At 46.9% G+C, this 27,906-nt stretch overlaps 2 protein-coding genes and 2 long non-coding RNA genes across 4 annotated transcripts in view; 3 read left to right on the forward strand and 1 right to left on the reverse strand.

The window, feature by feature from the left end:
- Positions 1 to 8,214, reverse strand: part of SLC9A6 (solute carrier family 9 member A6) — a 54,540-nt gene extending 46,326 nt beyond the window's left edge. The window contains 2 exon segments of the mRNA XM_079962715.1: positions 7,315 to 7,707; positions 7,710 to 8,214. Coding sequence (XP_079818841.1) covers positions 7,315 to 7,707; positions 7,710 to 8,112 — 796 coding nt within the window. The 5' untranslated portion in view covers positions 8,113 to 8,214.
- On the forward strand, positions 8,099 to 13,976 carry LOC307208315. Its single transcript, XR_013835072.1, has 3 exons — positions 8,099 to 8,236; positions 8,592 to 8,738; positions 13,954 to 13,976. It is a non-coding gene; the product is annotated as an uncharacterized lncRNA (long non-coding RNA).
- Positions 13,977 to 14,274: 298 nt separating this feature from the next.
- LOC307208311 lies at positions 14,275 to 15,667 on the forward strand. The gene is made up of 2 exons (XR_013835066.1): positions 14,275 to 14,519; positions 15,413 to 15,667. It is a non-coding gene; the product is annotated as an uncharacterized lncRNA (long non-coding RNA).
- A 3,397-nt stretch (positions 15,668 to 19,064) lies between these two features.
- MMGT1 (membrane magnesium transporter 1) lies at positions 19,065 to 27,459 on the forward strand. The gene is made up of 4 exons (XM_079962971.1): positions 19,065 to 19,225; positions 22,629 to 22,681; positions 23,506 to 23,609; positions 24,807 to 27,459. Exons 1-4 carry the CDS (start codon positions 19,144 to 19,146, stop codon positions 24,967 to 24,969), a joined length of 402 nt encoding a protein of 133 aa, XP_079819097.1. The 5' UTR covers positions 19,065 to 19,143; the 3' UTR covers positions 24,970 to 27,459.
- The last annotated feature ends 447 nt before the right edge of the window (positions 27,460 to 27,906 follow it).

Below are 27,906 nucleotides of genomic sequence, written 5' to 3' on the forward strand. Positions count from 1 at the left end.
GTACTATTTCTGGGTTAGCAGAGTCTGTAACCTGAAGCGTCTGTAACCCGAGGTACGACTGTACAATACTGGATTTGGGGAACTCTCAGTTCAAATCTTCTGAGAAGAAGATTTGGGCCTCCTGAGAAGGAGGCTAGTTCACCAACACAAGAGCCAGATATATGGAGAAACGTGACTCAAAGAAGTAGGAGGCCCAGGGTTCGCTCTGATTGTTTAGAAATACACAATCGCTTTGAGGTCCTCTCCCCTAGCATGGAAGACGAAGAGCAGACTCCATTTGAGGATCTCTCCCTCATTACAGTCGATCAGGTATATGAAGACAAGCAGCAAAGTGAGTCCTCAGGGAATGTGCAGGCGACCTTGGAACGGACAGCTCACGGAAGAACCCCGACCAAACCTAAGAGGAGGCGTGTAGTGGTGATAGGGGATTCCCTACTGAGGGGAACAGAAGCAGTGATCTGTGGGCCTGACAAGATGTCTCGGGAAGTGTGCTGTCTCCCTGGGGCTAAGATCCAAGATGTAACTGAACGACTGCAAGGAATCATAAAACCCACTGACAAACACCCCTTTCTCTTGGTTCATGTGGGAACCAATGACACTGCAAGCAATAGCCTCCAGAAGATCAAAAGAGACTATGAGGCTCTGGGCAGGAAATTGAAGCAATTAAATGCACAAATTGTCATGTCATCTGTCCTCCCAGTTAAACGACGTGGCCCAGGGAGAGAGGGAAAAATAGTGGAAGTGAACAGCTGGCTTCGCAAATGGTGTAAACAGGAACGGTTTGGATTCACAACGGTTGGGAGAAATGTTTTTGCCAAAAATCTCAGAAACCTCATCAGGAGGGCTTTAAACTGACTAATGTGGGGGAGGGAGACAGTGCTCCTGAAGGTAGGAGTCTATCAATTGATGAAGATGATCATCCAAATGTCATAGACCAAATGGAGCAAACAGGATGCAGACCTAGTGGCGGGAGGAAAAAATCCTTAAATAAGAGACACGGGGGAATGATTAATGGACTTCAATGTCTGTACACTAATGCGCAAAGCATGGGAAATAAACAAGATGAGCTTGAGCTCTTGGTACAGCAAACTAAATATGACATAATAGGCATCACTGAAACCTGGTGGGATAAGTCCCATGATTGGAATGTAATAATGGAGAGATACAATCTATTTCAGAGAAACAGACCAGACAAGAAAGGAGGAGGAGTGGCGTTATATGTCAGGGATGTGTATACCTGTGAAGAGATCCAAGATTTAGAACCTCAAAGCCAAAGTGAGAGCATTTGGGTCAAAATTAAGGGAGAGAAGAATAACAGGGACCTCATTGTGGGAGTTTACTATAGATCCCCAAGCCAAACGGAGGACATAGATGATGCCTTCCTGGAACAGATGGCCAAGCATGCAAAAGGAAGGGAGATAGTAGTAATGGGGGACTTCAATTACCCGGATATTTGTTGGATGTCAAACTCATCCAAGAGCATAAGGTCAAACAGATTCCTCACTGGCCTTGCAGACAACTTCATTGTCCAGAAAGTGGGAGAAGCAACAAGAGGAACAGCCATTTTAGATCTGGTCCTAACCAATGTTGATGACCTGGTTAGTGGGGTAGAAGTGGAAGGATCATTAGGCGCAAGTGATCATGCTCTTCTGAAGTTTACTATACAGCGGAAAGGAGCAGCCAAGCATACTAGGACTCAATTTCTTGACTTTAAGAAAGCCGACTTCATAAAACTTAGGGAAGCGCTGGGTGAGATCCCATGGACAGTAATACTAAAAGGAAAGGGAGTTCATGATGGCTGGGAGTTTGTTAAGAGGGAGATAGTAAAAGCACAACTTCAGGCAATACCAATGAGACGGAAACATGGAAGGTGCCTAAAGAAGCCAGGGTGGCTATCTAAAGAACTTTTAACTGAGTTAAGATTAAAAAAGGATGTGTACAAAAAATGGAAAAGGGGGGAAACCACCAAAGAGGAATTCAAACAAATAGCCAGCACGTGTAGACACAAAGTCAGAAAAGCTAAAGCACAGAATGAACTCAGGCTTGCTAGAGAGGTTAAAAGCAACAAAAAAGGCTTTTATGGGTATGTTCGTAGCAAAAGGAAGAACAAAGAAACCGTGGGGTCATTCAGAGGAGAAGATGGTGAAATGCAAACAGGGGACACAGAAAGGGCTGAACTCCTCAATGCCTTCTTTGCCTCAGTCTTCTCCGATAAAGAAAACAATGCCCGACCTGAAGAATTTGGAGCAAATGATTCAGCAGAGGAAACACAGCCCAGAATAACTAAGGAGATAGTACAAGAATACTTGGCTAGTTTAGATGTATTCAAGTCTCCAGGGCCAGATGAACTGCATCCAAGAGTATTAAAAGAACTGGCAGATGTGATCTCAGAACCACTGGCAGTCATCTTTGAGAATTCCTGGAGAACAGGCGAAGTCCCGGCAGACTGGAGGAGGGCAAATGTTGTCCCTATTTTCAAAAAGGGGGAAAGAGAGGACCCAAATAATTACCGCCCAGTCAGTCTGACATCAATACCAGGGAAGATTCTGGAGCAGATCATTAAGCAAACAGTCTGTGAGCACCTAGAAAGGAATGCTGTGATCACCAATAGTCAGCATGGATTTCTGAAAAATAAGTCATGTCAGACTAACCTGATCTCGTTTTTTGACAGAATTACAAGCCTGGTAAATGAAGGGAACGCAGTGGATGTAGCCTACCTTGATTTCAGCAAGGCATTTGACAAGGTGCCCCATGATATTCTTGTAAAGACGCTGGTAAAATGCGGTCTTGACTATGCTACCACTCAGTGGATTTGTAACTGGCTGACTGACCGAACCCAAAGGGTGCTCATCAATGGTTCCTCTTCATCCTGGAGAAGAGTGACTAGTGGGGTGCCACAGGGTTCTGTCTTGGGCCCAGTCTTATTCAACATCTTTATCAACGACTTGGATGATGGACTCAAGGGCATCCTGATCAAATTTGCAGATGACACCAAACTGGGAGGGGTGGCTAACACCCCAGAGGACAGGATCACACTTCAAAATGACCTTGACAGATTAGAGAACTGGGCCAAAACAAACAAGATGAATTTTAACAGGGAGAAATGTAAAGTATTGCACTTGGGCAAAAAAAATGAGAGGCACAAATACAAGATGGGTGACACCTGGCTTGAGAGCAGTACATGTGAAAAGGATCTAGGAGTCTTAGTTGACCACAAACTTGACATGAGCCAACAGTGTGACGCGACAGCTAAAAAAGCCAATGCAATTCTGGGCTGCATCAATAGGAGTATTGCATCTAGATCAAGGGAAGTAATAGTGCCACTGTATTCTGCTCTGGTCAGACCTCACCTGGAGTACTGTGTCCAGTTCTGGGCACCACAGTTCAAGAAGGACACTGACAAACTGGAACGTGTCCAGAGGAGGGCAACCAAAATGGTCAAAGGCCTGGAAACGATGCCTTATGAGGAACGGCTAAGGGAGCTGGGCATGTTTAGCCTGGAGAAGAGGAGGTTAAGGGGTGATATGATAGCCATGTTCAAATATATAAAAGGATGTCACATAGAGGAGGGAGAAAGGTTGTTTTCTGCTGCTCCAGAGAAGTGGACACGGAGCAATGGCTTCAAACTACAAGAAAGAAGATTCCACCTAAACATTAGGAAGAACTTCCTGACAGTAAGAGCTGTTTGACAGTGGAATTTGCTGCCAAGGAGTGTGGTGGAGTCTCCTTCTTTGGAGGTCTTTAAGCAGAGGCTTGACAACCATATGTCAGGAGTGCTCTGATGGTGTTTCCTGCTTGGCAGGGGGTTGAACTCGATGGCCCTTGTGGTCTCTTCCAACTCTATGATTCTATGATTCTATCATTTAACATCCTGTTTGGCCACAAACTCACTAGATAGCCTTCAGAAGGTCGAAATCTCTCACTCTCACCTGTAAACAAGGTGGATAAAAATAAATGATTTAAAAATAAAAATCAAAAAAATTGGATCCACTTGGATTCTAGCCCTATAGAAGAGGGGAAAGAAAAAAAATCACCCACTTTTCCCACACAGAATTGCATAGTCCTTTATCATGTCTAAGTGAGAAAGGTCCATTTTCCTCATAGGGAAAATGGCTGCCACCCCCTGATTTCAGTTGCCCTTCTCAGAAACTTTTCCAGCTCTGCCTTCTCCTTCACCAGAACTGCACACACAACGTAGATTTGTATAAAGCAGGGTGGGAGAAATCAATGATTTTTTGAAATAAAAAATAGGATTTTGTTGATATAATCAGATTTTTTTTATTTAAATAGCATTCTTTTGATTTAACTTGGATTTTTAAAATAAAACATTTTTGGAGGAAAAATCTTCCTAAAGATAGTATTCTATCTACATTACATTATAGTCCAGAGGCTATTCATCAGGAAATAAGGATTTGTTTTAAGTTTTTCATGTGTGCTAAAACTCAGTCTAAGGTGTGTGTTGTTTTTTAAAAAAATGTTTAACTACATCAGTTCACAAACATGGATACATATGCTATAATGTTATTGTTTTAGTTAAATAAATTGTTTAAATTGTCATTAAGGAAATGATTATTTTTCTCCTTCCAATCAAGTACAGCTGAAAAGTTGTCCAAATATAAACTGTTAACTTATTAAACCTCACCATAATTACATTAAAAAGAAAGCCCTGGGAGGAAGACCAATCATTGCCTACAGACAGCCACCCAATCTTAAACAACTCCTAACCCACAATAATACTACAACCAGACTTAACACGGACACTGGCACCAGAGCCTGCAATAAACCCAGATGCCAACTTTGCTGCCACATACACCCGGACGACACCATTACTGGCCCCAACAACATCACACATACCATCTCGGGACTATTTAATTGCTCATCGTCTAACACTGTGTATGCCATCAAATGCCAACAGTGTCCTTCAGCTCTCTATATTGGACAAACAGGCCAAACCTTATGCCAAAGGATAAACGGACATAAATCCGACATCAGGAACCACAAGACAGAGAAACCAGTAGGAGAACACTTCAATCTCCCAGGACATTCTATACAAGATCTCAAAGTAGCTGTTCTATTACAAAGGAATTTCAGAAATAGACTGGAAAGAGAAGCTGCTGAATTGCAACTTATCACCAAACTTAAAACCATGGAGAGACCTGGTCTGAACAAAGACATTGGATTCTTATCTCATTATACATGACAAAGCCATTTTTCACCTTCTCACCCCTTGCTTTTTCCTGTAAGACCTATTGCAGTCGTTAAGAGTCGTCAACAGGCTCATCACAGCTATCTGCCAATCACCCAATCCCACCACCCTTCTGAGTAATACCCCTCCCCACCTTCTCACTATATAGAAGGGTCTGGTGACTTCTGTTTCAGTGTATCTGAAGAAGTGTGCATGCACACGAAAGCTCATACCAAGAACTAACTTAGTTGGTCTTTAAGGTGCTACTGGAAGGAATTTTTTTATTTTGTTTTGACTATGGCAGACCAACACGGCTACCTATCTGTAACCATAATTACATAATTATCTTTCTATGTATTTCTAACAGTATAACTAAATCAGTAATTTTTTATAGAACTGTCAAAATGACTCTGAAAATTTAATGTTCTAAAAACGAAATCTTCGTCTGGTTGTAAATATTAAGAATATACCAGCAAGAATGAGTCTTTCTGTAAAAAAAAAATAAATGATTTAAATCAAGTCTTACTGACTAGTGATTTAAATTGATTTGATTTAAATCAAACCCACCCTGCCTGTAAAAAACAGGATTAAAAGAGAGCTACCTCCAAGATGGCTGGTGAGAATAATAACACACCTGGCATACTAATCCTGAAGAGGGTTAGGCAAATTAATGGAGCAGAAGGCTATCAGCAGTAGGTGCTCCCTTGCTCTCGGAGGCAGAATCCACTGCTGGGAACCCCAATTGGGGAGGGCACTGCTGCCGTCCTGTCCTGCTTGAGCCTCCTCCGGCCATCAGGTTGGTCACTGAGAACAGGATGCTGGGCTAGATGGGCCTTTGCTCTGATCCAGGAGGCTCTTCTTACGGTTCTGAGCTGTGATCCTGTGCATGAGAACTAGGGAGCAACACTTTGTGATCCCCCATGTCAGCTCTAACAGGAGCCGATTGTAAAACACTTTGTGACTATTAATCCCGCTATAAAATGTGGTCAGAGTGGGGAAACCAAATCACCATCTCACAGCTATAGTGGGGTCCTCAGGAGTCCCAAACTAATGGATTTGTTTCCTAACCTTGCAGCAGCACTGTCCAAAGGTCATAAACTGCCCACAGGGCAAGAGTGTGGCAGTTTCAGGGATTCTGCACTGTGAGCAGAATGGCAACTAAGTAGTAAGGGAGGCGTTTCTTTTTATTTTTGTGTGAAAGGGAGTGCAAGGCAGAAAAAGAAGCTCTGTTGTCTCAACCCCGGCACCTTTCGGCCAGGCGTTCTGTCACCAAGCCTCACCTTGTGTGGGAAGCTCCAGAAAGAGCAGCAATACAACCATCTTACCTGTTGCTTATGCTCATGAAGCGCCTCTGAACATGGAAAAACAAATGGTTTCATGATACCCGGAGGGCTAATAAACACGACCTTTATTTCGGAGGCAGCAGCTCGCTTCATCATATGCATGAAGGAAACCGCGCAGGTCCTGAATCTAAAGGTGTGCGCACAGGTAGGCAGTGGACTCGCTGCCGGGCACGTTGATAACGGCCCCAGCGATTCCCCCTGCCCCTCTCCTAGGCGTGGGCTCCACACACAGATGTGGGCAGGCGGTGGGAGCAAGGGAAGATGCCTCAAAAGGGGGGGGGGGGTGCAGCACCGTGGCACCACAGTGGAGCAGCGCTGCATCCAGGGCTGGATTGAGGTTTGATGAAGCCCTCAGCTCCTGAAGTTAATGGGGCCCTTTCTATGTCCAGCTGTCCTTTGTCCACAACAAATTGCCACTGTTTTTTGTGTTGAATATATGATATGGTAATTTATGGACCTAATAGGTACCTGAAGAAATTTGCACATAACAAATAGGAGCCTACACAACACAACACACTGTTGCTGTATGTAGGTTTTATTTTATTTGGTTTTTTTATCTTATATTTTGGAAATGTACATCCAGGATTTTTTCCCTTTCATTTTTTGGGGGGCCCCCAAGAGAGGGGGGCCCTAACTTATAGCTTATTTAGCTCATACCTACATCCGGCACGCCTGCATCCCTGCTCCTAAATGGCCGACGGGCCCCCTTGGAAAGTGGCCCGGGTGCCCGCCAGGGGGTCTCTGCCAGCCTCCCTCCCTGCACCCAGCGCGGCGCGCTGCACCCACCGTAGATCATGGCCAGGCCCGTCTCGTGCAGGAAGCGCGCGCGGCGGTGCTTGAAGAGCCAGATGGTGAGGATGGTGAGGGTGAGCAGGAGGATGAAGATGAGCAGGTTGGCGCTGTCCTGGCGGTGGCTGGCTTCGGCCGCCTTCTCGGACACAATCTCCTCCTCCAGCGCCACGGGCCGCGCTCCGGAGGCCAGCAGCGGCTCTGCCCGGGCGCCCAGCCCCGCCGCCGCCACCAGCAGCAGCCCCAGGAGCAGCCGCTGCTGCCGCCGGCCAGGGTCCCCCAGGTGTCCCGCCGGCCCGGCTCTCCAGCCGCCCCGCGGCAGCTGGGCCAGGGCAGCCATGGCTCCTCCGGGTCCCCCTCCGCTTCTTCCCTCCCCGCAGCCGGGACTGAGAGGGAGGAAGAAGCGCCGATCCCAGGCCGAGCAGGCGCGGCCAGCAGGGGCGCGCGAGGAGCAGGCGCCGTGGGGAGAGCAGCGCCGGGCGCGCGGCGGAGCGCAGGGTGGGCTCCGGAGTGGGTCCCCCTGGGAAGCGCAGCGGTCGCGCCCAGGGCGCAGGCCCGCCCAGGAGGCGAGGCGAGGCGGCAGCAGGGGCCGCAGGATGATCTCGGTGTGGAAGAAGCTCTATTCCTCCTTGTTACAACAAACGTGACATCATGCAGGGCCGTCTGGGGTGCAAAGAACCGCCCGGCACCCCCAAATTTAGTTGCGTCTGCCAAGCGCCGCCGTTGTTCTAATCCAGCCCCGCTGCTTCGCCTTCCAAAAGGAAGAGGCTGCTGCAGAAACCTCGCCTCTTCCATGCGAAAGGGCAGCCCCGCCTCGTTCCTGCTCCCAGCCTGGTCCCCGGGGCAGGCGGGACTACAACCCGTGCAGCTGACCCGCCCTCCGCGCGTGGCGGGGAACGGCTCCCCCTCCCCCAGCAAGGTGTTGTGTATTGAGTCAAAGGATTTTATATCTGTATTATTATTGTCTGTATTTGCATTAGGGTAAAGTAACTGCCTTTTGGTTCCAGAGGGTACAGCTACTATTGGTTCATTTAAGCTGTTGTATTTGGATCCTCTGTCTTATTGGTTGCCTCCAAAAGGCAGGACTGTGATTGCCTGATATTGTTCCCTCCAAAATGTCTCCTTTCTAGATAGTTCCCTGTCCCTATAAATGTAGCTCTTCCCTCCATCAGTCCCCAGTCTTGTTGCTGTAATAAAGAAGTGTTACTAGAGAACTGTCTCCAGCATATTATGTCAAGAGAGCTGAAATCACAAACCCCACGTCACAACACAAGGGACGCACCTGCTTCCCCCAGGACAGGGTGAGGATGGAGAGCAGGGCGTTGCTATAGGCCAGCAGGCACTGCCAGGCTGCTTGGGTGCTGCAGCCCAACTTCTCGCCAGGAGGCCTGCCCTGGCCAGGGGGCATCAGTAATACCTAGGTATATATGTATTTTGTTTTTCTAGTTTGATCCAAATTATTTATTATTTCATAACAGGTAGATAGTTAAGACCTTGGGTGGCTTCAGCGGCAGGCATCTGGCACCCCGAAGAAATCAGTGCCTGAGTGCCCCACCCCCCTTGCACCCCCGGGTAAAGATGGCCCCGTTCTGGAGTGGGTCCCCTTGGAAGAGCAGTGATTGCGCCTAGGGCAGGCCCACCCAGGAGCCACAGGACCAGCAGATCCAGGTGTGGAAGCTCTATTCCTCTGAAATATACTCAGAGTCACAAAGTGATTTCATGCTCTTTATTCAGCTCATAGTGGTGAGGAGGAATGAATGAAAGTCCCCTCAAAGTATCTGCTTTATATACATTATTTACACAATGGGCTGCACATGATTGGCTAATTCTGGAATTCTACTGTAAGCCAATCAGGTTGTGGATTCACTTATATCTGGAGCATGATTGGGTGGTTCCTGCCAACCAATCATACTGCTGCATTGTTCTAAGACCAATCAGACTGCTGCATTCTGAATCCTATTGTTCTAGGACCAATCAGACTGCTGCAGTTTGGATCCTATTCAACTCAGTACATAACACCCCTCCCCTCTAAGTTCCAGTCCTGCCCGGGAGGTCGCATTCATAGTCCTCAAGGTACGGCGGCGGCCTACGTGTGCGTTGTGGCCTGTGGTGTTCCCTGGTCCGGGGTTCAGGTTCTGGCTCGTGTTCCAAGGATGCTGGCTGTGATGGGCCTGTTTGGTCTGGCGCAACCGGCTCGCTCAGTCGTGGTTCTGGTTCCGGTATCCTTTCGGCCTCGCGGGTCCTCTCTGTATTTACTGATTCTGCCTCTCCTGCTGGCCCCTCCTGCTCTATGGGCCTCACTGCCCCTCTGCTCCCTTGGGACTCCTCTGACCTTTCCTCCTCCTGGTTTTCTCCCAGGAATCGTCGCCGTATCTGGTCGCAGTGGCGGCGCCAGCATTGCCCCCCATCTGTTAGCACCTCGTACGACACGGGGCCAGTGACCCTGGTGACTGTGGCGGGTACCCATGCTGGGCCTGCCCCAAAATTCTTTGCGTACACTGGGTCCTGGGCCTCGAAGGTCCGGGGGTTCCTGCCTTCCCCCACCACTACCTCATCCTGAGCTCTATCGGGGTGAAGGCGGTCCAATCTGATTGCAAGGCGCCGACCCATTAGTAGTTCAGTGGGGCTCCGACCAGTCGTTGAGCTGGGGGTGCTGTGCTGTGCTAGGAGGAATGCGGCAAGGCGGTACTCCCAATCCCCTTGAGTCATGCGGCGAACGGTGTCCTTGGTGGTCCGCACCATGCGTTCTGCTTGGCCATTGGTGGCCATTGGTGCGCTGTGAAGGTTTGGAATTCTCCTGACGTAAATGCAGTCCCGTTGTCTGAGATGAGAGTGTCAGGGAGCCCGTGGGTTGCAAACAGCCTGCGTAGTACCTGGATGGCTGCGGATGTAGAAGTGGATGGTACCAGTGCGACTTCCAGCCATTTGGTGTAGGAGTCCACCACTATGAAGAATGTTTTCCCCTGAAAGGGGCCAGCGAAGTCCACATGCAGGCGTGACCATGGTGCTCGGGCGGACTCCCAGGACTGGATTGGGGCCCTTGGCAGGCCTGACAGTGTTTGACCCAGGCCTCTATCTCTCCGTCGATCCCCGGCCACCACACATAACTCCTGGCAAGGGCCTTCATTCTTACTACCCCTGGGTGTGTCTCGTGTAGGGCTGTGAGGACCCTTTTGCAGAGGTGCTGGGGAACAACGACCCTGCTTCCCCATAACAGGCACCCCTTGTGGGCCGACAGTTCATGTTTGCGGGTTGTGTAGCCAGCGAATTCTGGCCCAGGGCTGCTGCTGGGCCATCCCCTCCACACCCAGTCCAGGACCCGGGAGATGACCCTATCTTTCTTGGAATGGTGTGCAACTTCTTGTGCCTGAATGGGGCGGTCGGGAAGCAGCTCCAGGCTCATAACCTCTTGTGCAGGTGCTGGGTCGGGGCCTGTTTCCGGTAGTGGTAGCCTGCTGAGGGCGTCCGCATGGCCCATCGCCTTCCCCGGGCGGTGAATCAGTGCATACTGGTAGCTGGCAAGGAAAATTGACCACCTGAGGACGCGAGGAGACAGCACTTGGGGGGTCTGCTTTTCGGGGGCAAACAAGCCAAGCAACGGCTTGTGGTCAGTCACCACGGTGAAGGGCCGCCCATACAAGAAATCATGGAATTTTTTTACTCTCTTCACGATTGCCAGACCCTCCTTGTCTATTTGTGAGTAGTTCCGCTCGGTTGCGTTGAGTGTCTGGGAAAAGTATGCCACCGGTACCTCTCTTCCATCCGGGAGTTGGTGTCCCAGGAGAGCGCCAATTCCATAGGGCGAGGCGTCGCATGCTAGCACCACCGGCAGCCTCTCGTCGAAGTGTGCCAAGACCGAGTTTGAGACAAGCAAGTCCTTGACTGCCTGGAATGCGGCCTCCTGGCGCTGGCCCCACACCCAAGGGGCCCGCTTGTCCAGGAGTCTGTGCAGGGGCTCCGCTAACGCCACCTTATGGGGAAGGAAGGAATGGTAAAAGTTCAATAGTCCCAAGAAGGCCTGAAGTTCAGTCTTGCTCTTGGGCGCTGGGGCATCACAAATGGCCCGTACCTTGTCCCCAGTCGGGTGGACCCCTTCTGCGTCCACCATAAATCCCAGAAAGTCCACCTGAGGCACTCCTAGTAGACATTTTTCCCGCTTCACCTTGAGACCTGCCGTCTGGAAACGGTGCAGAACGGTGCGGAGGCGGTCCTCAAACTCCTCTGGTGTGGGCCCGGCAATCAACACATCATCGAAGAAGGGGGTGACGCCAGGAATCCCTTTAAGGAGCGAGTCCATTAGATTCTGGAATATGCCTGGTGCCACACTGACACCGAATTGCAGCCGCTTTACCCTGAACGCTCCTCTGTGCGTCACAATCGTCTGGGCCTCTGCTGTGGCCTCATCTACTGGCAGCTGTTGATATGCTTGGGCCAAGTCCAGCTTGCCAAAAATTTTCAACCCAGCCAGGGTGGCAAGGACATGGCTGACCACTGGCACTGGGTATGCATGGGCCGTGAGGGCCTTGTTTATGGTACATTTGTAGTCTGCGCAGATTCGGACCGAACCATTGGGCTTGACGGGTGTGACGATTAGGGTTTCCCAGGGGGCATTAGGCACCGGCTCCAGCACTCCTTGCTCCACGAGCCGGTCCAATTCCTCGTCTATACGGGGTTTCAGGGCGAACGGGACCCGGCGGGCCTTGAGCCTGACCGGTCGTACTGCGGGGTCAAGCTGTAGAGCAATGGGGGGGCCCGTATACTGTCCCAATTTCCCATCGAAAACCCCTGGAAATTCCTTGCATATGGCGTCCACGTCCACTTGTAAGGTAGTATGGTTCACCCCGGTGATAGCTAGCCTCAGTGGTCCAAACCATGCCAATCCCAGTAAGCTAATGTAGGGGCCCTTGACCACAAGCAAGTCCAGTTGCCGCGTCCGCCCTCGGTATTGCACCCTGAAGGTCCCCACCCCCATTGTGGGGACCTTACGTTTCTGGAAGTCCCGGAGGGTGAATGGGGCCGGCCTGAGTTTGGGACCCCCAGTAGGACACAGTTTCCTTAAGGTCCTTGCCAAGATTATGGATAGAGTTGAACCCGTGTCAAGCTCCATGCAGCATGGGGCCCCCTCTATCTGTACCTCTACATAAATTTTCTCTACGTTGGGGTGGGGCAACTGGTATACCTGGAAGTCCGTGAGCTCCGTCGAGTTTCCGTGGTGCATTGGGCCCCGAGACCTGGGGCTCTTGGATTGGTCATCTGATGCCTGGCGTCGGGTGGGCCGAGCTCGACACACCCGGGCGATGTGTCCCAATTTTCTGCACTGCCTGCACTCTGCGTTGCGGAAACGGCAGGTCCTCCTCTCGTGACTTTCCCCGCAGCTTGCGCAGTTCCCTCCTTCTCGTCGAGGCAGCTGTGGTATGTGGGCTGCTTGAGTGCACTGCTGTACTCGGTGCACCTCCTCCCTGTCAGATCCTGAGTCGTCGGTGAGGTCTTTGTGGTGGACCCTCGGTTGGGATGGCAGGCTTGGCCGTGCCTCTTGTGTCGACCTCTTGGCAGCTTCCGTTGCCAGGGCCTCCTCCAGAGCGACCTGGAACGTTAGGTCCTTCTTAGCGTAGAGGCTTCGTTGCAGCTTCTCATCCTTCAGGCCACCGACGAGGCGGTCTCGAAGCATGTTCTCCAGCTCTGAGAAGTTGCAGAACCGGGCGCCTTGGCGGAGAGAGGTCACTAACCCAGTTATGGTTTCCCCAGGGGCTTGCCGCTTTGCGTAGAAGGCATTTCGACGAGCCACCACTGAGGGCTGCGGCGAAAAGTGCCCCTTCAGCTGTTCCATTATTGTTTTGTATGGAACAGTAGCGACGTCTTCAGGTGCATGGAGAGCCCGGGCGATTTCAAACGTCTCCTCTCCGCAGATGCTGAAGAATATCGCCCTCTTCGTGGCGTCTTCTTCATCGGTGACCCCTTTGGCTTCTAGGAGGAAGGTGAAATGGGAGGCGTATGCTTCCCAGTTTCCAGATGCTGGGTTGAACGGCGAGAAGCTGCTGTCGGTTGCCATTCTGAGTTCCTTGTGTCCCGGAGCTGAAGCCTGGATACACAGTGCGAGGCTAACATCCTCCTTATTACAACAAACATGACATCATCATCATAATTTATTTATACCCCATCCATCCGGCTGGGTTTCCCAGCCACTCTGGGCGGCTTCCAACAAAGATTAAAAATACATTAAAACATCTGTCATTCAAAACTTCCCTAAACAGGGCTTTCAAGACCGGTGTTATGTGGTCCTGGCAGCCACTCCCAGTCCCCAGTCTAGCTGCTGCATTCTGGATTAATTGCAGTTTCCGTGTCACCTTCAAAGGCAGCCCCACGTAGAGCACGTTGCAGTAGTCCAAGCGACAGATAACTAAAGCATGCACCACTCTGGCCAGACAGTTTGCGGGCAGGGAGGGTCTCAGCCTGCGTCCCAGATGGAGCTGTCCTGGACACAGAATTGACCTGCGCCTCCATGGACAGAGGTGAGCCCAAAATGACCCCCAGGCTGCGCAGCTGGTCCTTCAGGGACACAGTTGCCCCATTCAGGACCAGGGAGTCCCCCCCCCCACACACAGCTGCTCACGCACAACAGTACTTCTGTCTTGTCAGGATTCAACCTCAATCTGTTAGCCAACCACCTCCAGACACTCACACAGGAGGAGGAGGAGGAGTTTGGATTTGATATCCCGCCTTTCACTCCCTTTAAGGAGTCTCAAAGCGGCTAACATTCTCCTTTCCCTTCCTCCCCCATAACACTCTGTGAGGTGTGTGAGGCTGAGAGACTTCAGAGAAGTGTGACTGGCCCAAGGTCACCCAGCAGCTGCATGTGGAGGAGCGGAGACTCGAACCCGGTTCTCCAGATTACAAGACTACCGCTCTTAGCCACTACACCACACTGGCTCACCACAGGATCTTCACTGGTTCTGCTTTGTGGGAATCCTTTGCAGATGACAGCCAGTGCCTGGAGACAGATGGTCAGGTGGTGCATCCACAGCAGTGACCAGAGGAGGAATGACAGCTGGGAGGAGCACAGAGAGAGGCACTGCCATAGTGCACCTGCAGCAGCCAAAGCGGACACTTTCCTCTGCCCCAGCTGCAGCAAAACATGTCCGTCGTCCAGTATCAGTCTGTACACAGACACAGCAGGCGCTGTAACTTTGACATCACTCACGAAGGTGAAGGTGTTAAAGCTGTCTGTAGTTCTCCCAAAAAATAATAGGTGCTCAAACTTTTTTCCGTGGACCGACACTTTCAGAATAAAATAAAATAAAAATACTTACGGTACTGTGTTTTTCCGTGTATAAGATTCCCCCTATTTTGGGGGACTCAAAATTAAGAAAATGGGGGGAGATTGCCCCCGTGTATAAGACTATCCCCCTTTTAACATTTTTAGTAAAAAAATCCTAGTCTTATACACGGAAAAGTATGGTAATTTTTTTACTGATAACGGAAACATTGGAAAACAGCTAGGATTGTCCTCATTGTCACTTGATGGTCTTGCTCTCGTTTTGAAAATACGTTTATCCATATTCTACAATCAATCAATCGATAGCATACTATACTGCACTGAAATGTTTAAATGCTTCTTTGACACATGCCATTCTCTCCTGCCGCCACACCATTTGAGAGTCACGGTTGGAGACCACGCGGGGGGGGAGGCCCCTTGCCAGTATTTTGGTCAGGGGTGAAAAGAAGGTGGTGGGGCGAAATACAAGGGTTCCCTTTGGGTGGGGGATGGGGGGTATCCTTTTGGCTGCCCTAGTTATGCCCACCCCCCAGGTGAGATTGAGGAAAGGGAGGGGTGTTGTGATGGTTGTTGAGAAGCCAGACTGAAGGAGGTGACTGAAACCACCTGTTGCCAACACAGAATGACTTTGTGCAAGGATTAATTAGTGCACGTTTATAGTATGTGACCCAGCTAATACAAACTGTGTGCACTTCAGTTTTTAGCCTCTGTGGAAAAAAGTGTTATGCACTTTATTTGTTACTACTGCCACATACTGGCTGCTGGTTATTTAACTGTTTATATCTGATGGTACTGGAAATGTTTATCATTATGTTCCCACAGACCAAGGCTCCTTTGGGATCAAGGTCAGGAACTAATTTTAACAAGCAAATATCCAATTCTGATTTGTATGGTCCATGGGGTCACGAAGAGTCGGACACAACTAAACAACAACAACAACAGACATCAATTGATATGTTTTCATAATTGAAAGTTTATTTTATCATGAATTAAAATATAACATTCATATTATCAAAATGAATTATTTATTTGGATTGCCATATTATGTTTTGAAATAAATTAGCATTTAAACTGTTATTGTTAATGATGTATTGATTTGTATTTTTTATTGTTATGTTGTGAGTGGAATAGCAGCATGGAAACTGAAATAATAAAAGCAGTTTATTTAGCAATTTAATAACTTGCATTTCAGGGAATTAGATTAGATGCCCTTGGAGTCCTTTTCAATTCTGTGATTTTATGATTCTACCCAATCTTATCTACCCAATCAAGTCAGAGCTGTATTGAAGGACCCCACAAATATATCTGTCTTATTATCTAAATGTGCAGACTAAAGAAATGGTTACTTTGATACCTTGCCACTTGCCCCAGAGAGCAAGGAAAATAAAGCATTTACCATTTTCAACAGAGATGGCCATAGACATATTAACACTAACTTAATCTACAGTATGTAATCCAAAGAAAAACCAGAATTCCCACATCCTCAAGAACAGTGAAATGGTTGGGAAATGTAAAACATCAGCATCAGTATGAAAAATGCTTTGTTATTCCCTTTGACAACTGACTATTGGAAAGCTTTCACTCAATTACATTTCGAACAAATGGAATCTATGGTGCCGTTGGGGAGATTTCATGGGATCCCAGTGCAACATCCTAATGTCTGTGAGGCTTTGGTTCATTATATCTTTCAGTGTCAGTTGTATACTGATATTACAGAACATTATTTCGAGCTATTATTAAAGAGAATTAAATACTTGGATTTGAAAGAATCTGGGCTTCCTGCTATAAGCACATGATAGTATGTAACCTGGAGAGTTGCTTCATTCAGAGTAAAAGCCACTAAATGCAGGGGGAAGTTTTTGGATTCCATTTCTGTCAGCTGTCATAGTGATTTGAAGACATGAGAGTATAAAGCATATCTTGCTGTCATCAAATTTACCTGCTTACATGTTTATTTGTTTTATAAACAAATCTCTGCTTATCACAAGGAATTGCATACATATAATATATTAATTTTAACTGTAACTACTGCGCCTTTATGGAAGTTTTGGTATCATGTTTATTAGTGATCCAAGGGCCGATCCAATGAACATTCATTCATACTCACTTCATCTTGAGTATTCCCAAGGGAGGGCTTTACAACCTTGTTCTGCTTCAGCATTTAGTCCATTTAGCTACCATGACTAACGACCAATGTTATTCACAGGTAAAAAGTAGAAGAATTACATTTCAGAAGTGAAAACAAGGCACTGAACTGACTCCATTCATGAAGTTTGTATTCCAGCGTGATATGAATAAAAGTTTAATTGGACAATCCAAATTCAAATATCATGGGAAGCAGAGAACAATTAATCTTCCCATATGTCATTACTTTATAAACCTATACCATCTCTCTGTTTCCCCATGTATTGCCTCTCCGGAAATCAAGAAATTCAAAACCCCTTGATTATTTCAATTGTGCTTTTCTGCCTCTTTTTCAGTGCTGAAACTCCTTTTTAGGTGTGGTGACCAGAATGCATTCAAAATACAAAACCTCGCATACATTTATAATAAGGCATTATGATACTGCCAGTTTTCAGTTCTTCATCCTTAGCATGGAAAATTCCTTCTCACAGCTGCAATACACTAAGAAGTCCCACAGGTAAGTGCATATTATTATTATTATTATTATTATTATTCTGCCCTTCCCACAAGGGAGCCCAGGGCAGTGTACAACAAACATCTCAAAATATTAAAATATTAAAAATTATATACCTTATGATGGAAGCCTAATGCAAACATTGATAAGTATTGACACCCATGATCTGAAAATGATTAAATGAAGATTGTCTAACACCCCATTACTAGCTTTTTAAAAAAAGTATATTAATCATTGATTAATAAAGCAAACAAGAAATAAATTAGTTAATAAAGTAAGAAGGAAAGAAATAATGAGAGTGCTGCAGTGCAATTCTCTGCATGTCTACTCAGATGTAAGGGCCCATTGAGTTCAATGGGAATTTTAACCTTGATCATGAAAAGCTAAATTATAATGATGCTCCCAGACCATCCATAATATTAAATGACTAATGATAAATACATTATACCTTTGCTTGATAAAATTTCTGGACGTCATTAATACTGTGTCAGTTTTGCAGGAAAGAGCAGCTACCATTTTAAAATTATTCCATTCTATTGGCTCCGAATAAAAACTCTGCAGAGCCCAAGTTTCCCTTTTCTTTTTACCCTCCTCAAAAGGTTGCCTTGGCGGCTTACAAATATATCTTACAAAGACAGCCTTTCCCCTCCGTTTTATAATCTAAAAGACACGACACAAAAGGTAGCATCTTTCAGATATTAAACCTGAGGGCAGAGACTGTCTCATCAGTGACATTTGTAAGTCACTCTGGTAGCCTTTTTTAAACCCAAGAGCAGGATAAAAATGCTTTAAATATAATACAAATAAATCATTGGAAGGGCTTATGTTTCCACCTATCTTGCTACTGAGCATGTTATTATTGTTTTGACATTTCTGCTTAACTTTAGACAGCCAAGGCTTCAATATTATTACTATCCTATACTATTAACTACCTAGAAGGCCTTTTCTTTTAAAATTATTTTTAAAATATATTATTCAAACAATATGCAAGCGTCTCACTTAAAGCAACATTTGAACCAGTGACTTCCAGAGCCACCCTATGGCCGGAAGGTGAGGCCTTCTTGGTGGTGGCTCCACCAGGTGTGCTGGGGGCAAGGGCAGGGCCTTATCAATGGTGGCTCCCCCTTTGTTGGACACCTTCCTTCATTACTGAATCTCAGAAGAAATTTAGGAACACCTCTAATTGCTCAGGCCTTTGGTGGCTGGAAGATATACTGCTTCTGGCAACTCTGAGATCCCTAGTTGTGAATAGCTTCAAGTTGTGGGGGTTTGTTATCTAAAAAAACAGGTGTGAATGTTTTGGCTGTTTTTAAAATGCTTGTGAATTATTTTTAACGGCCGCTTTAAGTTGGTTTAAATGTTTGCTCTTGCTGTATCTGCCATCTTGTGCTCCTTCGGCAGGAATAGGACCCGGATTAGTAATAACTGTTTTATTATGTTTCCTCATGGCCTGCTTGATGTTGTTGTCTTTTTCAATTTAAAAGTTCCCCTTGCTTTGTATATGGATATTTATCGGTTATGGGAAAGGCGCTTGGTGACAAGAGGAGAACAGGAAGAGGCGCTGAGGGCGAAGAAAAGAGGCGCCAAACTCATCCCCTCAGAAACTCGGGTGCGACCGAGCCAAGAGAGTCAGGCGGCGAAGAAGGGCGTGTGGCGCAGCCATTGGCAGGCCCACCTGAACTCGGCCCCGCCCACTTCCTCCTTCCTCTCTTAGGCGCTTGCTTGCTTGCTTGCTTGCTTGAGAGGCTCCCACCAGCCTCCGCTGCGCATCACGTCATCCCCGCGCGCCGATCGGCGAAGGCCCGACTCCTCGCGTCGCATCGCGTTCGCGTCTCAGCTCTCGCCGGAAGCTTACCGCTGGCCTTTCGTGCGCGTGCGCGGCCCCGGCAGTGCCTGTGAGGGAACGAGGCAGACGATGGCGGCCGCCTCTCTGTGGAAAGGGCTGGTCGGCGTCGGACTCTTCGCCCTGGCGCACGCGGCCTTCTCCGCCGCGCAGCGTGAGTGGCTCCGGCCTCCGCCTGCGGCGGCAGCGCGCCTTCCCCTCGCCCTACGCGCATGCGCACCCTGGCGGAGGGGGTGTCCTGGTGGGCTTCGGCGCCCCCCTCGCCGCCCGGCCCAGCCCCCCCTCCTGGGAAGGGGCGGGGGGCGCCGAGGGTTCCCAGGCGGGGCGGGAGCAGGACGTGTCTTCTGGAATGTGCCGCCTCCCTGGGGGGCGGCCCTGGCAGGGGGGGTCCCAAGGGCCGCTCGGGTTCCTGGCTGGCCCGGGGCCGCCAGCGTCTCCTCGCCTCACCTACTGGGAGGGAGGGAATTCCGCCTGCCGCCTTTAGAGGAAAGGGAGGAGGTCCGTGTCGTAAACTGCGAGGGTAGAATTAAGCAGTGCCGGATTTACGTATAAGCTCAACAAGCTCTAGCATAGGGCCCCACTCTTTTTGGGGGGGGCCAAAAAAATTAAGGGGGGAAAAACCTGGATGTACATTTCCAAAATATAAGTTCAACAATTACTTTGATAAAATACATATTTTGTTATGTGCAAATGGCTTTAGATACCTATGAGGTCCATAAATTACCATATAGCATATACTCAACACAAAAAACAGCAACCATTTGTTGTGGACAAAGGACAGCTGGACATATCAAGGGCCCCATTACCTTCAGGAGCTTATAGCTTAGGGCCTCATCAAGCCTAAATCCGGCCCTGACCACCACGGAGAATAATGTGGCTGTGCAGCATGGGAATTGTGGTAGAGTCGGAAGGGGATCCCGTGGGACATCCAGGGCAAATGCAGGAGCAGTTTGTAGGCACAATCCTGCTCTGGTTGACTGCGTTCAGTAGGGCTTGCTCTCAAGTAAGGGTGCATAGGGCTGTAGCCTTGCTGTGGGTGAAGCTTACGCTGATTGGAGCCCACAACTTTTTTCAGGTGTGTGAGACATCAGGAGATAGAATTTTATGAGACGCTAGTGAAATACCCATTATTACGTATGGCAGCCATTGGAACCTGGGAGGGATGGATTGTTGCCTCCTCACATTCCCAGATACTGAGCATTGTACACATTCCCGGTACCATCCTGATTTCTGGTTTTGTCCATGCTCGACTGTGGTGGGAAAATGTCAGACCTTATCTTAGGCTGTGTAGTTGTTGGATCCCAAGACCTTAAAAAGAACAGTCCACAAAAGGTTTCTCTGATCTCTGTAGCACTAAGATGGTGAATGGCACCTGGTGAAATTTTGCCTTTATGTTCGTCTCATAGAATTCTAAGCCTGGCAGTGAATAGAACAAAGACTTTTAATGGCTGGAAATGGAACTTGATGTGGAAAGACTATGGGGTGTAGTGGGTGGAATAGGAGTGCCATTAGAAGTCAAGGGGATCAGTTGGATTGGTGTGACACCAGCGTACACTGTGGGAGAGAGGTTGGGAAAACTAGGCTGGTGAGTAGCAGGTGCTTGACTAAGGCAATAGGGAATAGATGTTGTATCAAGTATGATGTGGAGACAGTATGTTTTTGTCAGTTGTGTGAATGAAGGGAGTCTTAAGCTCAGCAGGTGGTGGTCATCTGAGCAGAAGTGCTGGATTAATCATGCAACTCCCGATGCAATGTGTTGCTTGATCTGGTCTCTACATCTGTAATCTGTACGCCAAATGAGCTAACAGTAACCATGCAAATCCCTTCAGGGTTATGTGCGTCAGTATGAATCCCCCAGATACAGCAGTCAAGATTTTAATGGGAACAGCTTGTTGGGAACATATCTAACCAGTTTTGTAATACAGTGGTACCTCGGGTTACAGACGCTTCAGGTTACAGACTCCGCCCACCCAGAAATAGTACCTCGGGTTAAGAACTTTGCTTCAGGATGAGAACAGAAATCGTGCGGCACCAGCGGGAGGCCCCATTAGCTAAAGTGGTATCTCTGATTAAGAACGGTTTCATGTTAAGAACGGACCTCCGGAATGAATTAAGTTCTTAACCTGAGGTATCATTGTACCTAGATTGGTTACTGGTTTGCTTCGAAACTCTGTTCAAGTTGTTGGTTTTAACCTTGGAAACTCATAATTGCTTGAGACTCTGGTCCCTAAGGTTTGCCTTCTCCCACATCAGCCTTCAGTAAGATCTCCTACTGAGGCCCCTCTGAGAGCCACCACCATTAAATATACTGTGGGCAATAATGAAGGAGAGGGTTTTCTCATATGTGGCAGGCCAGTTGTAGAGTATAATTTAAAGTAGTATTGGGGTATGCTGTATTTTAGAAGATACTTCATGTTTTGCTGCTTTAATTGCTATTTCACATGTGCAGTCTGCTGTGTTGACTACTTTTCATTATATATTATTTTATTTAAAAATTGCATTGCATACCACTCTAGGATAAATATTAAGAAGCGTAGTATAGAAATACCAAAAATGGATGAGTAGCTGGGCTAGTAATTTCATGGGCCTCTCCTGGAACTGTCACACAATGGGTTTTGGTGACTGGACTGGTGGCATGCTGCCAGACCTTGGCCTAGTCCATAAAATACTTGGATTGAAGGCAGCCAATGTGAATTCACCATTTGTATCTTTTTGCTCTAACATAGATTGTAATCTGTGGGGTAGGGACAGATTCTCTCTGATATGGGCACTTGGACACTGTTCAAGTAACCAGTTAAAATAGTACGGTAGCGGCTTGTCACCCCAACTCTATATGTGTGTACTGACACCCTGCCCAACAAACATGAGTGACTGCTGACATAGTACCAGTTGTAACATTTTCAGCTTAATTGTGAAATTGCATTGTGAATTTGCACAAACTCCCATATTTCTGGATCAGGGCAGTCAGTTGAACAGGATAAGCTAGATGGTGGAGTGATTTGTTTCTGTTGCCGGCAGTGATTCCCTGTTATGACAAGTTTGGGAGAACAGTTTAATATGCATACTAAAGCAACATAGACTGGTTGCCTTTAGTTGAAATAGTGATTAGTGGTTGTCTAAATGAGCTTGAGGCCTTTCTGTAAGATACGTGAGGAGAAGGGTCATGGCATGCAGAAAGTCTGTGGTTCAGTCCCAGACATCTCCAGGTATGTATGGGCAAGACCTGACTGAAGCCCTGCAGAACTGTTGCCAATCCTTGTGGACAAGTGCACTAAAGAACTGACTTGGAATAAGGCAGCAGAGAGCTACCAGTGATTCTCTTGCATTACTCAGTTATAGCTGTTGGACACATTTCTCTTGTGTGCACTTTGGAGATTAGTTAATCCACCAAGGCAAGATTTGAAGATCTGATTAATAATCAGAAAGAGAAACTGAGGTGGAGGTGGCTTTTTACCTGTGGTGGAGTTGATAGAAAACCCAGCTGTGTGACCCCTTTTTTGCTCCGTGAACATAGAAAGGAAATCAGATTAATTTACCAGCATGTCTTCATTTTGCAGATCGCTCCTACATGAGATTAACAGAAAAGGAAGATGAAACTTTGCCAATAGATGTAAGTTAAATGTTCTTTTTCTTTCAGTGATGCAAGTGCTGACTTGACTGTGATCCGTAAGATGACACATTTCCATTTAAACTAGTATGGTTGCAATGGAATAAGGTGGGGGGATGAAACATCCAGGAACAAATTAAACGTTTTCACTGGCTTGTGGACTTGTATGGATAGTGTACTGTGTAACTTAATTCTGGCTTTTGTTTTTTACTTTGCCCTGTTTCTACAAACTGAATCTGAACTCTTGTGTCACCATGCTTCTTCCCCTAATCTGCAGCCTGCATTGCAGTGTGACTGAGATTCATCTGAAATTTGGCATCTTCCTCTTCTCCCTTAGCAGCATTCCTTTAGGAATTGCCACTCTCTCCAGTCAGTTCTTTGAAAGCCTCTGCTTTACTCCCCATACTCTGCAGAACAAACAGCCTCTCCCTCTAGCATTTGGCAGGTATTTGTTTGCATGGAGCTGTTGTGTGGTATCTGCTATCCACTTTCCAGCCTAATGTAATCATCCTTCAAAAATTATTACGTATCAGTGTGAGGCATCCTACCCATTCCCACCCACCTCTGCCCCTCCTCCTTTCCACACTAGAGGACTAGATAAGGTTGAGAAGTAGTTGCCAGGCTCATGCCTATTCAGCCATGTAAATAACTTGAGGTGTCTCAAGTCCAAAATTAATCCTGCTGCATTGCACATTTCTGAAGCCGTGAGATTTCCCATCTTGAAAAGCACAGTGGTTGGATATTTAAGACCAAACACAAGGGGGAATTCTATTAGCAGTATTTTACTTAAGTCACTCAAGTGCTGTTTACTTTTTAATCTGTTACAGATAGTGCTTCAAACACTGCTGGCTTTTGCGGTTACCTGTTACGGCATAGTACATATTGCAGGGGAATTTAAAGACATGGATGCTACTTCAGAGCTGAAGAATAAGTATGTTTTTACCCATTTCTTTCTGCTGGCATTATTACTTTGCTCAGTGCTTTGCTTTTTATTTCCCCCACCCTTTACATCAGGCAGTCTTCCAGGTCTGTTTAAAGAGGAGGGTTTCTCTCTCCTGATCAATTAGAAGATGTTTAGCAGTTGTTATTTCATCATTTGCACAATGCTGTAAGATTGAGAAACTACAGCTTGCTGTACTTCCCTCTCACACATGGCAAAGTTAAAAGAAACCTGTTCTATGCTGCATATCTATTAGTAATTGTTATTATTGGATTTATTAGTTACTTTTCCTTTGCTACTGCAACTCAAAGCAACTTACATACATTAAAACCAGGGGTGTGTGGGTGTGGGTGTGTGTATCCCCACCCACTCTAAAAGACCAGATAGTTAAGAGCCAGATGCCTGGTTAAAAAGGAAAGTTTTTTCCATGTTGACTATGAAACCTACATGATTAGCAGGTATCCACCATCTGAATATCAGCAGAAAAATAGGAAGGCTGTAACCTTCATGCCCAATTCCTGTTGGACTCTTGTGGGAAGCAGGAGGAAGGAACAGATGGCTGCTTGATCCAGCATGACTCTTCATGGGGTGATGGGAGCCAAAGGGAGATTGCTCAGGAAGCGGTGGAGATAATTGAGAAAATGGTAGAACAAGCTCTTCAGTTTAGCACATCCTGGACTTCTGCTGCTTTTTCTGCCTCCCATTATCCTACCAGGCTCTGGCCTTAACTCCATCTTATTGCCACATTTTTGGTAGCCATCTTTGGCCTGGCCCCAGCATCCTTCTCTGTCTTGATGCCCCAGTGTGGTTCCTGTGGTTTGTCACCCATGCTGCTGCTGCTGCTGCTGCTGCTACTTCTAGCTAAGAACAGATCATATTTTTATCTTGGAGTTTGATTCTTATCTCTCTGCTTGCCTCCATTGCACTGTGTCTTTGCTGTTGCTGGTTTTTTCATATGATTTTAATTTTTATAAGCTACCCTGAGCATTGCATATTTGTTTGAAGGGTGGAATAGAAATTCTTACTAGTATTGGGGCAGGAGGCCAAGTTTGAACTTTTTAATATGTCCAAGGAAGATCTGAAGGTAACCTTGGTTATGGCATTTTAACCAGAATAGGACTGTGAATTAACAGTTATGATTTGTTGCCAATTGCACTTCTCTCCTTTTTGTTCTGCTTTTTGTTTCAGGACATTTGACACATTAAGGAACCATCCATCCTTCTATGTTTTTAATCACCGGGGCAGAGTATTATTCCAGTCCCCAGACACGGTCCATTCTTCCTCCAGCAGGGATGCTTTGTCGTCTAGCGCATCGCTGAAGTTGCGAAAATTTGAATCTCTTCGCCGTTAAAGATTTTTACAGATTATTCTAAAAATAGAACAGGACACTGAGCTGTAACATTGGAGTTGGGGGTGAAAACACTTTTATTTCATTTCTGGAGCAGTATTTATATTGATCATCCAGACTTTATAAATATATATATATATATATATATATATATATAATTATTAAAAAGGACCTTCTTCAAACACTGTTAATGACAATGACTGAATTTTGAATTGGCAAAACAGTGTAAATTGTTGCTAGAATTATGCTGCGAAACATCACTTTACTTTTTGTCCATTAGCCCACCATCATGGTTGATTTGAATTTAGTGAAAGCAAATTCTTTATTTCCAAAAAGTAGGTGATTGTTTTAATGCCACAGATGAACACAGAAGAAAGGGGTATTGGCTTATGCTGCTGTTCTGTTGAATACTGAGGAAGGGGACTGCTTTGTGTCTATCCCTTCCCTCCCATCCTTAACACAGAAGACAATGGTGATTGTGTTTCTTTCCTGTCTTCAGCACTTTGGCTGAAGTAATGTGGTCGCTGTTATGACCAGCATCAGAGACATTCAGACAGGTGGTTCTGAAGTGGGAGCTTTACCCAAACTGTTGCCAGGGACACAAAAGCTCCCTTCGTTTATTGCTCAGTGTCCTTGAGCTACCTTGAAATGCTCACAGGTTATGAAGGGAAATGGATAATTTTTGGGAGCCATTGGAGATCTCATTGGGGGTTAGGCAGGAAGGATGCTTACATCCTTACTACACCATCTGTAGTCTCATCCACTTTACACCAAGCTCCTGCTAATTGTAGCAAGTGCTGGCTGTTGCCTAAGCTGGGAGCAAGGTGGATCGCAACAGGATTACTGCTGCAAAGCAGGAGGGCTGTACCTGAGGAAGGGCTGCAAGTCTGGGTGAGGATGGGACTGCTACATGAGCGAGTGGCTTATAACGTACAAGGATCTCAGGGACTGCTTAGGATGTCTGTCTTGAGATGCCACAAGGCTGTTCAGTTTGTTCTTGTAACGTGGACAAGTTGTTTCCTGACTTTCTGCTCAGAAGGGTGCATTTTAATCCAGCTCCCTCCATTTAAAGTGTGCACTCTCACTGAAAACGTAGGACGAAATTTGTCCAGAGGTGGGAGAGCTGCTTTGCTTTTGTTTAAACAATTTACCCCGTTTGTCTTGTTTTTCCACTTTGCTGCATTGCTCTTTTGCTCATGGCATCTCCGAGTCACCTGCCTTGGAGCATGTGGGGTGTTTAAGCAGAGGGAATAGATTCCTGTCAATTCACTAAATTTAGTTTGTCCCCATGTTTGTTTGCCATAGATTTAAACTGGTTGGAGTGGGCTGCAGGAAAGCTGTCCGTCTCTCCTTGGCTGCAATGGCATCTTTACATTTTACTTTTTCTGCTGTGAAAGAAAGGTGCCCCATCCACTTGTGGCAGCACAGTATAGACGCATGGGCATCAACTGCTGGTGCACTTGTGATAGAATAAAACAATGCATTCCACCCAGTATGGTTTGCTCTTTTCTCTGCATGGTGGTTCCTGGTTCCACAAAAGGCACCCTAACCACAGGGGTCAGGATGGTTGAGCTGTGAATGTAAAGAAGACATGGCCTTGTTTAAACTCAGATTGCTGCTTGTTCATGGAAGTTATTTTAGTGTTACAGTCCCCCCAAGTACACGCAGTGGCAAACTGAACATAAAGTCTGTTCTTATGTAATGGCCTTACTGTTCCCTACCATCCCTTGTCCTGGAGTGAAGACCCCTGCTCTGTTAAACCTGAAACAGTGCTTCAGAACTAAGCACAGAGAACAGCAGCTGGTGGGATCTCCTTTTCTTGACAAGAGAGGCTGCAGGTCTTATGCTTCACCTACTTGATGGTTCACTTTAATATTTCCTTTAAAGCCAGTGAGGGTCTCCCAGCACATTTTCAGAATTACAGCTGCTACTGTTGGGAGTTAAGAGCCAAGTTTTTCTTGACCCTGTATGGGTGATCTGGGCTGCATAAAAGGATCTTGTCCCTTGTGGTAACCCGGCTCCCTGTGGATCTCATTGCATAAAATTGAGGTGGGGTGAGAAAAGTACCCAATCCAATCTTGCAGCGCAGTCCTGAATGTTTGCTAGGAAAAGGTTGCACAGTGCAGTGGAGCTTGTGGGCTAGTGGCTGTGCATAAGAGAATGGCCGGTGTCATAGGTGTCCTTCAGTTTGAACTCCCCTCCCCCTGTCTTAGTACCATGTACCTTATGTACCAGGTGCCTACAAACCTGGCAAGAACCTGCTTTGGGTTGCCAAAAAGGCTCCATCACAGCAGGGCATCACTGCATGAACGGAGTCCTCCCCATGTTTGTGTTTTAAGTTTGCAACCTATTGAATGCCCTTTGGGCATTTAAACTTGCAAGGAGTAGCAGCTTGAACCTCCAGCACTGACATTAACTATCACGTGTGCAAAACTTGTTCTTTCATTTTTGATCTTGCATTGCCTAATAAAGAACCAACATCCTTAAAAAGCACATGGGGTATGAATTCTTTCTTGAAAGATTGAACTAAGAAAAATGCCACTTTTATAAAGCTGAAGGGTGGTTTTAAATACACCCATTATTTTCCCTTTTATTCGGAAAAGGCTTGTGTTTTACTGCACTTGCTGCTGTACTGTATTGAATTTGCCTTCTGGTTTGCATAGAGCAGTGGTGGTTGGCAATCTTTTTAAGCCCACAGGCACAGCAAAGGTAAAAGACTCCTGGATGGTTAAGTCCAGTCAGAGGTGACTGTGGGATTGCGTCGCTCATCTCGCTTTCAGGCCAAGGGAGCTGGTGTTTGTCCACAGACAGCTTTCTGGGTCCTGTGGCCAGCAGGACTAAACCGCTTCTGGCACAACGGAACACCATGATGGAAACATCGTTTACCTTCCCGCCACAGTGATACCTATTTATCTACCTGCACTGGTGTGCTTTCAAACT

The sequence above is a fragment of the Podarcis cretensis genome, assembly GCF_951804945.1.
Source record: "Podarcis cretensis genome assembly, chromosome: Z".
NCBI classification, from domain to species: domain Eukaryota; kingdom Metazoa; phylum Chordata; class Lepidosauria; order Squamata; family Lacertidae; genus Podarcis; species Podarcis cretensis.

Bases quoted from the DNA above. Each gene is read 5' to 3' on its own strand.
- MMGT1 (XM_079962971.1), top strand. From the start codon at position 19,144: ATGGCGGCCGCCTCTCTGTGGAAAGGGCTGGTCGGCGTCGGACTCTTC. The intron at 22,682-23,505 runs GTAAGTTAAATG...AATCTGTTACAG, and splicing joins ATGAAACTTTGCCAATAGAT to ATAGTGCTTCAAACACTGCT. The intron at 23,610-24,806 runs GTATGTTTTTAC...TTTTTGTTTCAG, and splicing joins ACTTCAGAGCTGAAGAATAA to GACATTTGACACATTAAGGA.